Source organism: Lepidochelys kempii, chromosome 16, assembly GCF_965140285.1.
Source record: "Lepidochelys kempii isolate rLepKem1 chromosome 16, rLepKem1.hap1, whole genome shotgun sequence".
Classification (NCBI taxonomy): Eukaryota; Metazoa; Chordata; order Testudines; family Cheloniidae; genus Lepidochelys; species Lepidochelys kempii.
In genome coordinates this window covers 27,357,378-27,373,022 of record NC_136395.1, presented here as the reverse complement: position 1 = coordinate 27,373,022, position 15,645 = coordinate 27,357,378, and the positions used below count along the sequence as shown (strand labels likewise).

The following is a 15,645-nucleotide window of genomic DNA, read 5'->3' as shown; positions in this document are numbered from 1 at the left end:
TTAAAAAAACAAAAAAAAAAAAAAACCTGAACTCTCTAGAAATCTGTACCCACTACTGACTGGGGTTGGGGATCGACCTATAAATAATAAGAAAAGTTCTTTTCTGACCATTACAAATACTCTGAACTGTGAAATAAATGAACTGCAGAGAGTTTTAAAGACTGGGAGAATTACTGAATATATATATGGCTGGCCAGTAGTTACTAAAGAGACCTTTTTATTAAATCAAAACCATCCTTAATTGCCAACCCTTCCATGTTACCAGAATCTGCCAGTGAACTGTTAGTGTCTCTTGATGGCTTAGGAACTTGTTTTACACAGAAAGGTAACTTTAATAGAGACAGTGGCTTCTGGATTAACAGGAAATAAAACAAAATCAGTAATTGCTATCAGTCTTTGCTAACAACTTTTCCAATAAGTAAATGTCTGGGTGTTACTCAGTTGGACAAGAATTTGGTTGACAAATTACCCTAGAGAAATCTAATTTAAGATGGAAAAGATTATCAAAATTTGATGACTCTAATCGAGTAATATTTCTGTACACAAAAAGTGCAAAGATTATTCTTATGATAGTTAATTTTGTATTTTTGGTGTGTGTGTGGTAATGATTTGTAAAATTGCTTATACTTCCTATTTTTTAAAGGGATTTAGTTTAAGATTCTACATCTTTTTTCCTTTACTACTGTTGTAATGCATATAATTATATTCTTTTTTTGTTTTGTCTCTCTCTTCTCACCTTAAAGTATTCTCAATTGCTACTATGTCAGGCTAGTGACTTGTAATGTTTATTAATACTGTATCACTTACTGGTGAAAAAACTTGATGCTTCTGAGAAGCTTCATGATGAAATGTGGCATTTGATTTCAAGATCTTGCCCATATTGTATGTTGAATACATTCTCAGTTATTATGCAGTTCACTGAACTGACAATTATGGAACCTCGCCTGGGACCCCATTTCAGCAGGACATATTTGAGCAGAAACAGTTTGCAGAACTTTATACCCTTAAACTCCTTGCCAAGGCAAACTCTTAGCCACTTGAGTTTGTTATAAATACCCAGTGGCAGTGGTTGGAAGTAGCCCATGGTGTGTTTTATGTTCTTAGCTGAATGTAAATGTCTTTGTGGTTATATAGAGTGGTAAATAATTGAGTTTGATTAGGGAGAGGGACCTCATTATGCCCCCACCTGTGCCCAGCTGGTAGGGGAGGGTCGAAATGAAGCCATTAGCTGTCTCTCTTACTGGCATCTGAAAGAGCTCAAATACATCTGTGTCTTATTTTCTTTTCTGGCACAATCAGTTGAGCAAGCTAAGCAGGCATGACCGAATTTGGCAAGTTCCAAGGACTCTGGCAAAGTTACACAAGGAAAAGTGGCTTCTAACTGCCCATTAGTCTAGCGAGTTATGTTTTTGGAAAATGACTGTTATGGAAAGGGGTACTTTGTCCAATGTCACACACTGCATTCTCAAACAATCAGCTTTGATGTCAATCTGAATTTGTCAGGTTGAGTCAAACAAAGCACTGCATTCATGTAAGTGTGAACTTTGTTAGCTGATGAAGTAATACCTGAAAGATTTACTTCAAATGAGCCAGTTATTTAAAGTAATTCTGATACTACCCATAAGGATTTTCTTCTTCCTGAAAATTTTATTGTCACAGCTTGACGCTCTGTGACTAATGGCATTGTTCAGGAGTTGGTAATTCTGCCGCCATTTGGCTCCTAGATGAAATTTGGCATACAAGGCCTCTAGCCTGGAGCATGCTTTATGTTCCTGTTTTGTTCAAATTGCTTTGATCATTATGGATTTTTCCTCCCAAAGTTACACTAGCTTTATACCTGAGAGATTCAGATTGGAAACAATGAAATCATATGACGTCTTCCTTGTGGTACACTTGCAAATGCAATTCAGAGGTTATGGAAGCTTCCCCCCAATAGTCCTATCCTCTGTTTTCATACCTGTACATATAACTTACAAAACATATTTTATCATGTATATAAAATGCAAATATATAAAGGTTAACTTAAAGTATTATCACAGTATGGCAATCAAACCTAAAAGCACACAAAAGTAATATGAGGCTTACTTTAGAGCCACAAATGCAAGGCATTTTAGAGAAAGAGCTAAAAGTGTGGGCTGACACAGTCGTCATGATTCACATTATTGTACACCCTATCTAAAAATTACCCATCTTAAGTTAAGGACAGTGCATCAACTGGGATTTTTAGCATCAACTTTGATTTCACACTCTTCAGATGGAAAACATTATTAGTCATCACCAGTCATTTTCAACCATGTCAGTTATTTTCTGCAGAAAGCTTGTAAGTGCTATAGATTCCACCTCAGAATAGAACAAAAGTTGTTTCCACATGAGAGAAAAGCACAGACAGTGCATGAAAAAGTTTGTGCTTAATGTTGACGACAGAAGCCTTTCCTCTTTTTTTTAACTGTTAGTTTATTTATCTAAACTGAACCCAAGACTAAGATACTGTATAAATCCCCTACTTCTTCCCCCAAAAATCAACATTCCAAGCTTTGAAGCTTTTGCCTTTTCTCTTGTTTTCATTTTCCTCTCCTGAACCTTGCCACCCTGGCTTCAGCGCTAAGGCTGTAAAGGAAGATGGAAAGCCAAGTTACCTCAGAATGATCACTATCATTAACATTCACGGGTGGTTCACTTATCATTCCTGACTGCACAGACATGGCAGCCGTTATGAAACGTCCACAGGTGTAGCACGATGATACATATTACATTGTGCCACAATGGATTTATGTATTCTGTAACAAAAGAAAAGTGTAATGAAAAAATACAGAAGGTAATCCTTTATTCCTCCACTGCACAATTTATCAGTAATGCTTGTGGATGATAAGTGCCAGGGATTTCCTTTGCTTGATTTAACCTTGTCACCCAGGTATGTTTTCGTAAAATGACAGAAAAATACAGGCTAAGGAATTTCTTTGATTCTCTTTTTTCTAAAGGTACTTTTAATTGATAGAATAGTCTGTCTTTGTCAGTCCGATGTTTTCTAGCAGCTAAAGATAAATCCATTGGCTTAAAATAATGGTATCACACAACAGTGGGCTAGGTTAAAATGTGTGTAATTTGAAAACCTACTTAAACGTATGCTGGATAAGGTATACTTGTAATGAGGATACTTGATGTATGGTACCAATATAGGAAATGACTGAGAACCTGGCAAGTAACCCTTGAAATGCATTTTCCACCACAGTAGCACCTCACTACTCTGCACTAATGAAAGGGAAGGTCAATATGGATTGGCAAAGTTTGCAGTTTGCTGGCGATAGGGATGAGCCCCAGCACCACCAGCCAAGTGTAAGTGATAGCATAGTTCCATAGCATTACAGAGTGCCGGGGAAAGGGCAGGAGGTGTCATGCTGCTCTCTCCCACTGGTGCATGGGAAACATGGCGTCACACACTGGCCTTGCCCCGAGATGACAGCAGAATCTCATTGTTCTGTGCCCAGATCTACTCTCATTGCAGATTAGTGGTTTTACTGTGTACTACCATGTGGTACTGAGATTCTGCTGTGTATTGTCAGAGAAGAGCAATGTTCTTCTTTTATTTAACTAAAACAAAGCAAGAAGATACTAGTAAGTCTGAACTCCGATTGGCATTTCAAACACCTTTGGCATTATTCCATAGCAAATATCCAAAAGTTTACGAATGTGGGGTGCACTTTACATTTCATTTCTCTTGCCAAGGTCTCACTTACTGAATAGCTCACTAAATATAGTAAAACATAGAGGTTTCTCTTTTTTTGCTTTGATCAGTAAAATAAACTTTTAAAGATTGTTCTGGGATGGGATCCAGCTTCTGAGGCAAAGAATGGCTGTGGTTCAGCCATGATTTAGTAATAGAATGTTCAGTAAAATTAGTGTGACAGTTCTCAGGCCAGCTGCTCGATAGGAAAGGCTTGACCAAGTCAAAATGGACTGAAACACTAGCAGGATCAACAACAGCTTTTCCTTTTTAACGGCTGAATTGACCAGAATTAAAAGTCTGTTTTTCATTTAGGGGAGTTCCAGAGATGTCTTAGTATTAGCAAACCCAAATTAGGTCATCAGTGCTCAGTTGCCATTGTTTGCTTCACTCCCAGCAGGCAGCTTGACTTATTCTTAGCTTTGGTTGAAGACCTTAGTTTGCTTATGAGAAAACGCATTTGAAATAATTTTTTAAGTCCACAAGGCTGGTCATGTTCCTGTTTGACCATATTAGTTAGTGTTGGGTGTTCATCAGCCTTGATGCTTTAAAATGCTCTCCAGACTCCTCCTGCGACACATCAGTAGCACACGTCAGATAACTTAGAAATGTAAAGGAAAAAAAGAGTTTCCATTACTAGAACTGTAGTGTTTTGGCACATACACTGCTTCCATATGCCAGCTTTTAACCAGAAAAACCACAAAGCTTTCCTCTGTAGATAAGTCAAGACTAGAGAAAAATGTAAGGAACTCAAGGGATCTAACAGAACTAGATGAATGGGCTGCATGATGGCAGGTAAAATTTAGTGTGGACAACTGTAGTGTGCATTGAAAGGGATAGTTTGAACTAGTCATGTGCATTGCAGGGTTCTGAATTTAGTGAAAACCTCTGCTGCCACACACTGAGCAATCAAAAAAGCAAACAAAATGTCTGGCTGCTTTAAGACGGAAAATTTTATGATGTCATTACAGAAATCGGTTGTACTCACTCATTTTGAGCACTGTGTTCAGTTCTGATCACTCCATCTCAAAAATATACAGCACATATAGAAGGGTAACAAACAAACTTGAAGAGGCATGAAAAGAGGATAGATTGAAAAGATAGGAATGTTTAGTTTAGAGAGGATAGTTCTATAAAATAATGAATGGTACAGAGAAGGTAAGTGTAATTCTCCTGTTTACACTGTCTCATAACACTAGAACAAGGGGAAGGGAAAATGAAATTGGGAGGCAATTAAAAGGAAATAGTTTTACATAACACACAATTCTGAAACTCACTGCCACAGGACTTCACTGAGGCCAAGAGCCTCGTAGGATTCAAAAGAGATGTAGACATTTTATATGGATAATGAGAACATTCACAGAAGCAATTTTTAAATTTTATCTAATGTATAATGGATATAAACCCACATGCTTCAGTGCATAAGCCATCCGATAACTGCCTTGATTTAGGAAGAACTTCCCCTGAATTGGTAGGTTATCCCATAATTATCCATTGTAGGGTTTCTTGCTCCTCCTCTGCAGTATCTGGTACTGGTCTAGATGGCCTGCTGATCTAATCTGATATGTTAATTTCTATGTAAGGGCTATATTTCCCTACCTCCAGCCCATGCTTGTAGGGTCAGGTGGGAAAGGAGACAGTGGTTGGCCACGTGTTATGTTTTATTGTAAGACCAGTATATGTGGATTCCAAAATTGAGGAACCTGTCTCATTACAAACTTGTGCATGCTCACACTGTTCTTGATGGCACTAATGGTTGTGGTTGAGAAATAACATGTGACAAATTCAGGTTGTCAGTGATCCTTCTAGGATATTTTCCAGGGATAGGTCTGATACAGTAATCTGAACTAAACTTCTTCCCAGAGTTAGGGTCATCCCATAACGTTCAGTTTTGGTCCTGTTTATAATGATGTAAGTGTATTGAGTGGATTGTTGTTGACTGCCAGTTAGTTTTAAAATATTCCAGCCATGCTGTTCATCTAGAATTTTGTTTCTCTGTGGCTACTTCAGTATTTTAATCAGGAGAGAGAGAGAGAGCTCCGCCTCCTCCTGTCTAAATTGCCTTGTGAAATACAATTTCTTCCTCACAGTGCAGCCCTTTCCCTGTGTGTGCCTAACATCTCTGAAATTTCCTTCAGTGACATCTGCTGACATGAACAGAGATTGACTGCAAGGTCCAATGGGCAAAATGTACTGACTGATCAGCCAGGCACCTCTCTTATTACATCATCATCTTCTCCACTTCACCAGTGATAATACTCTCAGCACCCCATTTGTCCATTTCTCCTAAGACCATCTCGAGGCCAATTACCAGACTTCGTCCCTGCACAAAATACCTGCCTGAGCTGAGGGCCAGACTAACTAACCTGTTTTCATTAACATCTCTCTTCCAGATTTATGCCACAATGCTCAGCAAAGCCATTCATTTTACTGAATATAATGCTGTGCCCTAGTTTTTCCCTCCATACTATTCTGTTGCATCTTGATTGTATCATGTATGAAAATGAGATTGCAAACTCTTTGCGGTAGGGGCCAGTTCTTGTGTATTCTGCGAAGCACCTAGCACATTTTACTAATAATGAGAAATAAAGGAGTTCTCCTTCTATGTTTGCTCATTTTCCTTTTTTAAGGACACACACAAAGTGATCTGAAATGAAGATGATAAATTAGGAAAACCCTTGCAGCATACCCTGAGCTTTGTCACTTTTCTCCTTTGTTGTCCCCAACTTGCTCATCAGAGCTTGCTTAAATCCTCTCATCGTGTCACAAGTGTTAATCTTTGTTTAGTTAATTGGTATACCCAGTAGATCTTTTGCTCACTACACTTACGTCAGTGAGGATTGCAATAAACTGTCTTATGTTTTGTAATAAGGTGTGTGCGTGTGTCTTGCAGAAATGCTGCTCATGGATTCTCACTTATTCAGGTGGACAGTATGAAGGTCACCATGAAGGATATCTTACAAAAGGCCTTAAAGCGGAGGAAGGGATCACAGAGGTGTTCAGGTGGGATACCTGTTTTTCTCTCTGTAAAGAGATGTTTTGTCATAAGTAACTTTTTCCCCCCTTAAATCTATTTCTTGTGACTGTCATGCAAAATGCTAATTTTTGTTTAGTTGGTATTGTGATTTTCAGCACAGCTCCACAGCTGCTCTGTTCACAGGTGGTACAGAAAGAAAGCTTTTCAGAAACTACTGAAAAACACTGACAGTGGGAGAATTGTATGATGTTTCCTGCAAAGCCATAGAGTCAGTATCAGTAATATATGTTTGTTATGACAAAGCCACTTGCATTAAACACCAGTCACTGATAGCCTGAAATGAACTGGTAACATGATCATGCCTTTGCTTGTTAGAGTTTATATACTTTTCATTTATGTCAGAACCAGGTATTTAATGTGATTTTTAAAACAAATTCTAAAAAATACAGCAGATTATAACTTGGGTAGAAATAACAGAATACCTGACTTCCTGCAATACTATCAAAATATTGTTGCCCTTACAAATAGCTTAGACATATTGACATTAAAACAGTAGAAAATATGTAATACTCACTGTATTGCAAAGCACTGCTTTTCATGATTATCAATATACATTCACATACATATTAGTAGAGATATTTTAAAAGTACAAGGCTGAGAAATCTGTCCAGCAAGAAATAATTATTGTGAGAAATTGCACTGAGTCTTGTCGCACCACAGAGAACTTTAATATAAACCTATCTATATACTAGGTAGAGATAAGTATCTTGTCTTTGTAAATGAATGAAACCTCCTTATATAACCCTTAGTTTTAAGTATGTGAAAATAAAATAAACCCTTTTCTGTTTAGAAAAAGTAGTTCGGTGCAGTTCTTTTAAATGCGTATATAATCTGTCATGGATTTAATTAGCTATCTTCAGATGAAAGCTGAAGTTTTAATAAAAGTTAGAAGAGATAACACAGTGAAGGACACGGATGAGCTGTCTCAAGGCCATATTCCAAGGGAACGATAAGAGCTGTAAAAAATGGCAGAGGAGAGCAATTGAAAATCTGATTCTCGTAAAAAGAGAGAGAGAGAGATGCTGGTAGGGGCTGTTGTAGATGAGACCTGCTAGCTTCTGCAAGCAATTTGGCCGCTTGCCAGGAGTCATTGTTCACCCTCAGCTGTGGCGGCTTGGTCCAGATGTGCCAACTGCACGTTTCTGCTTTTGCCAGCTGACTGCGCCGTTTGATAACCAGCTCTCTGGATGCCCATCACTGGCCGCAGAGATAGAATTAAATGATGATGATCTTCCCACAAGTTGGGAGAGGAAACAATGCATATAAATCTTGATTTCATCTCAGCGTGAGAAGTCTTTATCCATCATCACTCATAATGAACAAGTCGTTAGCCGCGATGAATGGTGTTCTGGTTTTTTTTCAAACATCTCTTTTGTTCACTTTTTGGGTGACTTTTATGTATTTCCTGGGGGTCAAATTTCTCTCCTGATGGGAGGATGGCTAGCTTAATTTTTAAGTTGCTGCCCTACCGTGTGTATTAAATGCTGCTTTTTTTTCTGTTTGAAATCTGTGTTTTCTTTAATTCTGCTACTTATGTTCAGTAGTGGTAGAAAGGGAGTTTTTTCCTTCCTCTAAGACTTTGATTCTGTTGTCATGATATCCCTGCACATAAACTGTTGTAAACCTTATACCTACTTAGTTGTATATATTGCAGAATAATATACTGTTCTGAAATAAGTATATTAAAAATGTATTTAAATTTCTGAGGCTTGGGAAGTACATATAAAATAGTTTGGAATGTGCATTTTTTTAATAAATATAACTTTTATCCATGTGACTGGCACACCTCATCATCCAGTATGTATGTTTATGTCAGCTGTCCTGTCTAAAGTAGCCCCTGATTCTGGAAATACTTATGTACATGCTAAATTTTAATCACATAAATAGTTCCACTGACATCAACACACGTGCATAAGTACTTCCAGAATCAGAGCCTAAGATTGTAAACTTCATGAAGCAGATCCTCATTCTCTCTCGTATAGTGTTTGAGCTCCATAAATAAGCGAAATTATTTTGATATATTTTTAACATGTCGTCATGTATCTAAAATCACCGTAATACAGAGTTCATTCTTAAAGACTAGATTGTGATGTCTCAGTTTTCAGTAAAAGTTGGTGATAGAATTTAATTTAGGAAAAGAATATCCCCTCTGGTTCAACAAACAGCTCCTTTCAATTTCATCCCTTATTTTAAAAAGATTTTTACTTTTTAAAATATTGCCATGAAAATTTATCTAAAACTTTGATTTATAGTATTGCAATTATTTCATAAAACTGGAACTCCTGGAGAATTTTCTTTGTTTTCTGTTTGCATACAGATCTACAGTGCAGTCTTCTCAGGACAGTGTACTCAGCTTATTGATTTAGTGCTACGGCTTAACTCATTTTTAAGTTCCTTATAAAAAGTTTCTCTGTAACTTTCCATCTTATTACTGACTTGCATGACATTTCAAATCATCCTGCATTTGTGAAGAGGTGGAAAGTTTGGTGGCATGTTTCAGGTGTGGGAGAGATTGTTGAACGGTTGTAATGTGGACATTCTAATGACAGCAGAGTTAAATACAGTCCCTGAATTAGTATTCTGTGATTTTTTGGTTTCTCTTGGTAATTTGATGAATACTTTCATTAGCCATTTAGTACAAATATTCCTGGATGTTGCTAGCTGTAGTTATTAATCTGTAATGTGCAGATGGGTGGTAAGGGTTTAATGCATTAGTTCATGAAAATCTCTCTGCCTAGGTCACCTCTGTGAATCAATGACCTTCTGAGCTGCTCCATTTTTGACTTTTGTTTAAAAATACCATTACCAGCCTTGTCACTACCAACCTTTACCAACCTCATGAAGCATGAGGTTGATAATGACAGATAGAGTTTGTAGTGACAAATGGTAGCTCAGATTTCAGCTTTATGAAAGTTCTCTTTTAATATATGCACTGATATTAACACAGAAGTATATGTTAGATGAATCACATCTATAAAAATGTTATGAACACATTTATTTCAAATTACATTTGCTAATGAGACTAAAGCTGAATAAGACTTTGGCCTCCAATTTAATTGAGAGATATTTTAGTGTAGGAAAACATGGGTCAATAAATGGATGTATATGTGGGTAATGACCTTTATTTCATGGAAAATAATCTGAAAGAAATGGAAAAACATTTTAATTATATTGGAATAGATCTTTCGAAAATCTGTCATTCATCAAAATGTAGCTGTTAGGAAAATACTTGCATGAGAAGACAGAGTATGGTGACTAAGTGGTGGCCTTTCTAAAGTTCTTCATAAAAATGTGCTTTTAGTAAAAGAAATAAAAGCTGTGTGCAGTCTTTTCAGAGAAAGGGATAGCTCCTAACCACAATAAAATTAGTAAAAATGCATACATTGACTCAGTGTATGGGTTTATTTTAAAAGAACAACCTGTTTTTTCACTTCTGATTATTTATTTTATAGCACCCAATGTGCTAGGCATTTGACAAAACAAAGGACTACCCCCACACAAAGAAGTTGCAATCTAATCCAAATAAACACTTTTGTCTGACTAAATGAAGGTATTGACAATTTTAATAGTAAACAACAAAAACTCAGGCCTGTTTTGACACACACACAGCCCATGTAATACGGATTTAGGGCTTCAACTGTATCTTTCACATCTCAGTATGCCACTCTTTCATTTCATCACATTAGGCTGTTCTGGGCCTTCCTGTTAGAGAAAGTTGTGTTTTGAAGAATTACAAAGCACCCATTAGGATTTTCCTTAATATTTTTCATTTAAGCATAGAGGGAAAACGCCAAAGAATTTAGAGATCAGAACAGCCACCTGTCCAGTTTAGAAACCAGCACAATCCTCCTCTCCAATCTCAAGTTTCTCATGTACACAGCTCTTTCTCTAGATTTATTTAAACGTGGGTCCAAGACTAGAACAATAGTTGAAAACTTTTGTTCCTTAACATAGTTCTAGTTCAGTGCTGCCCAGACTTTTCCTGTTGTGCAGCCTCTTACCAGTAATGGGATCTATGTGCGCCCCCCCAACCTCCCTCCGTTGCTGCACAGTTGGCTCAGCAGAGGAACTTGGGCTGAAGGTAGAGATGGGGACTGAACTGGAGATGGGGGTGGAGCCGGCCTGTGGGCAGAGAGGGAATGAGAGCAGAGCTGGGCTGGGGGTGGAGCGGAGCTGGAGCTGGGGTAGGAGTGGGGCTGGGTAGCACTCCCTCCCTGCTCCCTGTGGGAGCTGGCCCAGGCCCTGCCGTGCACCCCGGGCACGCCCTACAGTTTGGGGACCATTGCTCTAATTTATTTTTCAGCCAGGTAACTAAGGGCTGGTCTATGCACAAACTTGCAGTGGAATAACTAACTCCATTTTAATTCACCGATTTAAACAAAATTGAGATAGGACATTTTTATTTCAAAATAAGTGTCCACACATAGATTTGCACCAAAATAGCAAAAGGTTTGAATAAAAACAGATTTAATTATTTCAGTTCCAGTTTGTATGTAGACCATTCCGAAGATTAGTTGAAAAACTGTATTGATTTTTTTCAGCTTACTTAGCTGACTACAGAAAAATTCACTTAATCCAACTATATAAGATGAAAAGTAAATTACTAAGGAGTGTTTTAAAACACCGAAAAGTGTTTCAAAATCTCCACTGATATGATTTGGGTAGGTTTGTAATTCCTGTAGAGCTGCCGTTTTAATGATGCATCCAAAGGGAGAATGTAATTTCTTTATTCCAAATAAACGTACCTGAAAATCCAAATAAACTAAGTAGTCATGTGGTAGGAGGCAAAGTGCACTCATGAACCCGAAACTGCGTAGGAGACAGAACACTTAATTATGAATAAATTATCAATTTTCATCATGACAGAGGGTTAACTTCCGGGCGCCACAATGTTCCGTAGTTGCCCGGGGGTTTAATGTCTATACATGGTCTGAAAAAGGGAGTGAGCAGGGAAGTGGCAAAATTAGCAGATGACACAAAATGATCCAGTCAGGTCAAGACTGGAGAGGACTGAGGAACCTCAAAGGAACCTAACCAACCTAGGCGAATGGATGACATGAGGGCAGATGAAATTCTATGTTGACAATTACAAACTGATGCTCATAGAAAAGAGTTATTTGAACTACTAATACACCTTACCAGAGTCTAAAACTAGGCTCAGGGAAACAACTGCGGCGCCCTTGTGCGCAGCTCAGTGAAGACGTGCGCTGCATATGCAGCAGCAGTCAAAAAAGAAAACAAAAAGGTCAGATGCGAGGAATGGGATGGAGAATGAATATGGAAAATATAATAGCCGTAGTATAAAAGTCAGTGTTATGCATTCACCTGGAATGCTCTCTTAAATTGTTGTCACCCCATCTGAAAAAAAGATAGAACAGGTATAGAGGACAATCAGTGACATACAGTGAGCCAGATTAGGGCATGAAATAGCTCTTCTATCAAGAAAACTTGAAAAGATGGAGCTGGTATACTTTCCAGCAACAGATAAGTAAGTGAGGTAGGATAGACATGCAAAATAGTGACTTGTCTGGAGAAGGCAAATCTAGAACTTCTGTTCACCTTGTGTCATAACAAGATCGAAGGAGCATTTATTGAAAGTCAGAAGTGGCAAATTCAAAACTGATAAAAGGAAATGCTTTCTCACAGAGTGCATGACTAGCCTGTGACACTCATTGCCACAGACATCATTGAGGCCAAGAGCGAAGCAGGATTCAGTGAAGTGTTGGAGATTTATTTGGGTAACAAGATTATCCAGAATTACAATAGTAAAGAATAAATAATTTTGAAGAGATTTAAATTAAACATGCTTCATGGTATAAAACAACTTCTAAGAGTATTTCTACACTGCCAAAAAAGATGTTCTTAATTTGGGTTAAAATAGCAGAGAAGACGGGGGAAATCAGACTTTAATTTTTAACTATGTAGACTTTAACTCAAGCTGCTAAGCCAAAATGCTGTGTCTTGATTGCTACTTTGGCTCTGGTTGACTTAACATACCCCCCCTTTTTTTTAGCAGTGTAGAGACACTGTTGGGGGTTTGGAAGAATCATAGAATGGTAGGACTAAAAGGAACCTCGAGAAGTCATCTAGTCCAGTCCCCTGCACTCGTGGTAGGACTAAATATTATCTTGACCAGTGGTTCTCAAAGCCGGTCCGCTGCTTGTTCAGGGAAAGCCCCTGCTGGGCCAGACTGGTTTGTTTACCTGCCGCTTCTGCAGGTTCGGCCAATCGCAGCTCCCACTGGCCGCGGTTTGCCGTTCCAGGCCAATGGGGGCTGTGGGAAGGGCTGCCAGCTCGTCCCTTGGCCCACGCGGCTTCCCGCAGCCTCCATTAGCCTGGAGCAGCGAACCGCAGCCAGTGGGAGCCGCGATCGACTGAACCTGCAGACGTGGCAGGTAAACAAACTGGTCCGTCCCGGCAGGGGCTTTCCCTAAACAAGCGGCAGACCGGCTTTGAGAACCACTGATCTAGACCATCCCTGACAGGTGTTTGTCTAACCTGCTCTTAAAAATCTCCAATGATGCAGATTCCACAACCTCCCTAGGCAATTTATACCAGTATTTAACTACCCTGACAGGAAGTTTTTCCTAATGTCCAAGCTAAACTTCCCCTGCTGCAAGTTAAGCGCATTGCTGCTTATCCTGTCCTCAGAGGTTAAGAACAATTTTTCTCCCTCCTCCTTGTAACAGGCTTTTATGTACTGTGACACCATTACTGCTCTACCTTGGTGGGTCTTGTGCTTATTGGCAGATTTGCTCACCTTGGAGCTTCACGGCAGCCCTCAGCTTGGCCGTTTTTCTGAACTCACAGTCCAGGTAGACTCCTCCTGTGTCTGACCAGGAGTTGGGAGGATTTGGGGGGAACCCAGGCCTGCCCTGGAACCCGGGTTCCAGCCCAGGGCCCTGTGGAATGCAGCTGTCTAGAGTGCCTCCTGGAACAGCTGTGCGACAGCTACAACTCCCTGGGCTACTTCCCCATGGCCTCCTCCCAACACCTTCCTTATCCTCACCATAGGACCTTCCTCCTGGTGTCTGATAATGCTTGTACACCTCAGTCCTCCAACAGTCTGCATTCTCACTCTCAGCTCCTAGTGCCTCTTGCTCCCAGCTCCTCACAAGCACACCAGGTGCCCTGATTAGCCTGCCTTAATTGATTCTAGCAGCTTCTTGATTGGCTGCAGGTGTTCTAATCAACCTGTCTTAATTGTCTCCAGAAGGTTCCTGATTGTTCTGGAACCTTCCCTGTTACCTTACCCAGAGAAAAGGGACCTACTTAGCCTGGGGCTAATATATCTGCCTTCTATTACACTTCTATAGCCATCTGGCCCGATCCTGTCACAGTACTTAAAAACTAACCAATTTATTTGAGCATAAGCTTTCGTGAGCTACAGCTCACTTCATCGGATGCATAAAGTTGTAGCTCACGAAAGCTTATGCTCAAATAAATTGGTTAGTCTCTAAGGTGCCACAAGTCCTCCTTTTCTTTTTGCGAATACAGACTAACATGGCTGCTACTCTGAAACCTACTTAAAAACTGTTATGTCCCCTCTGTCTTATCTTCTCCAGACTAAACAAACCCAGTCTTCCCTCATAGGTCATGTTTTCTAGATCATTTTATTTAATCATTTTTGTTGCTCTTCTCTGGACTTTCTCCAATTCGTCCACATCCTTCCTGAAATGTGGCACCCAGAACTGGAGACAATACTCCAGTTGAGGCCAATCAGTGCAGAGTAGAGCAGAAGCAGCTTTGCCTTGGGGGCCAGTCATCCCATCACTTGCAGCATTGCTTGTACCTTCCAGCAGATATTGGCCTGGTCAGACAAGGTATTGGGCTAGGTGGACCCCTAGTCTAATGGGTATGATCATTCTTATTTTCTTATAACCTGTGGATGTATCCAGCTGGAGATCAGAGCTGCAGCCCCAACTCCCTTTTATAGATCCTGACAATCCGGCTCCTTCCACTACACTAAAGCAAAACGAAAAAGAGAGAGAAAAGTAACTTGCCTACAAAGAGCTATCAAAAATTCCTGGCATTCCCTGTATGTCTGGCTGCTGCTCTGGTCTTTTTGACATGACAGAAGTCAGTGGGCTGACAATATGTCTGCTTCCTTATCAATTTTTTAAATATTTAAATACATATAAATTATTTTAAAATCCCTTATATATAATGTAGTGATTGGACATTATTTATATTTCTTTGCAGTTTTCCTTTCTAAGTTAAGTTGTTACATGATTTGTGCCTTAAAAGCATGTGTTGATTTGTATTAAATATTAATTATGGACTATATTAGATGAGGCATGGGTGGAAAACAACCCTGTGTGAGAGAGAGTCTTGAATAATGCCTCTTAATTTTTTTCATAAAGAACAAACATCTACTGAAGTGGTGATGCAACAGCATCATGCACAACAGTTCCATAAAGCACGGCAGTAGGGGGCTAATGGGAATACTGTATCATTTTTTGCCACATGCCCAAACAACCAACTGGAAGAAGTTTGTGAGTGTTAGCAAGTTGCGGAAAAGTCTGTAACAAACAGTCAGTGTCACATAATAGAGAAGATAAATCTACAGAGGAAATTGTTCAGGCAGATGTGTAATTAGTTGAAGTCAGCCTGGATCAATCAGGGTATGAACTGCCTATGCAAGATATGTTCGTCTGCATCCCTTTCTCTAAGCTGGTTTCATTGTACTTAAAGCGAACTGTTCTTTTAGCTTAGTGAGGAAGAATCAAATGCAATCGCATAACCTGACTCTGATTGTAATGGATTCCCTGAGGTACACTCATAAAATAGAAAATGTAATTGATGTTTTCTTATGTTAATGAAAAATAACTAAGTAGAATACTTAATCTTCAATTTATTTAACGTATTGCATACTCAGCAGCATGTT

The 15,645-nt window shown here is 39.1% G+C and overlaps 1 protein-coding gene across 10 annotated transcripts in view; it reads left to right on the top strand.

The window, feature by feature from the left end:
• The window catches only part of MAPKAP1 (MAPK associated protein 1), a 161,693-nt gene that overhangs the window by 90,272 nt on the left and 55,776 nt on the right, over positions 1 to 15,645 (top strand). For all 10 annotated transcript variants that reach the window (XR_012155279.2, XM_073314624.1, XM_073314617.1 and 7 more), the window contains one exon: positions 6,615 to 6,724. Coding sequence is in view for 9 of the 10 variants with exons in the window: in XM_073314624.1 (XP_073170725.1) it covers positions 6,615 to 6,724 (110 nt within the window). In the remaining variant the exon portion in view is untranslated. The remainder of the gene's footprint in view (positions 1 to 6,614; positions 6,725 to 15,645) is intronic.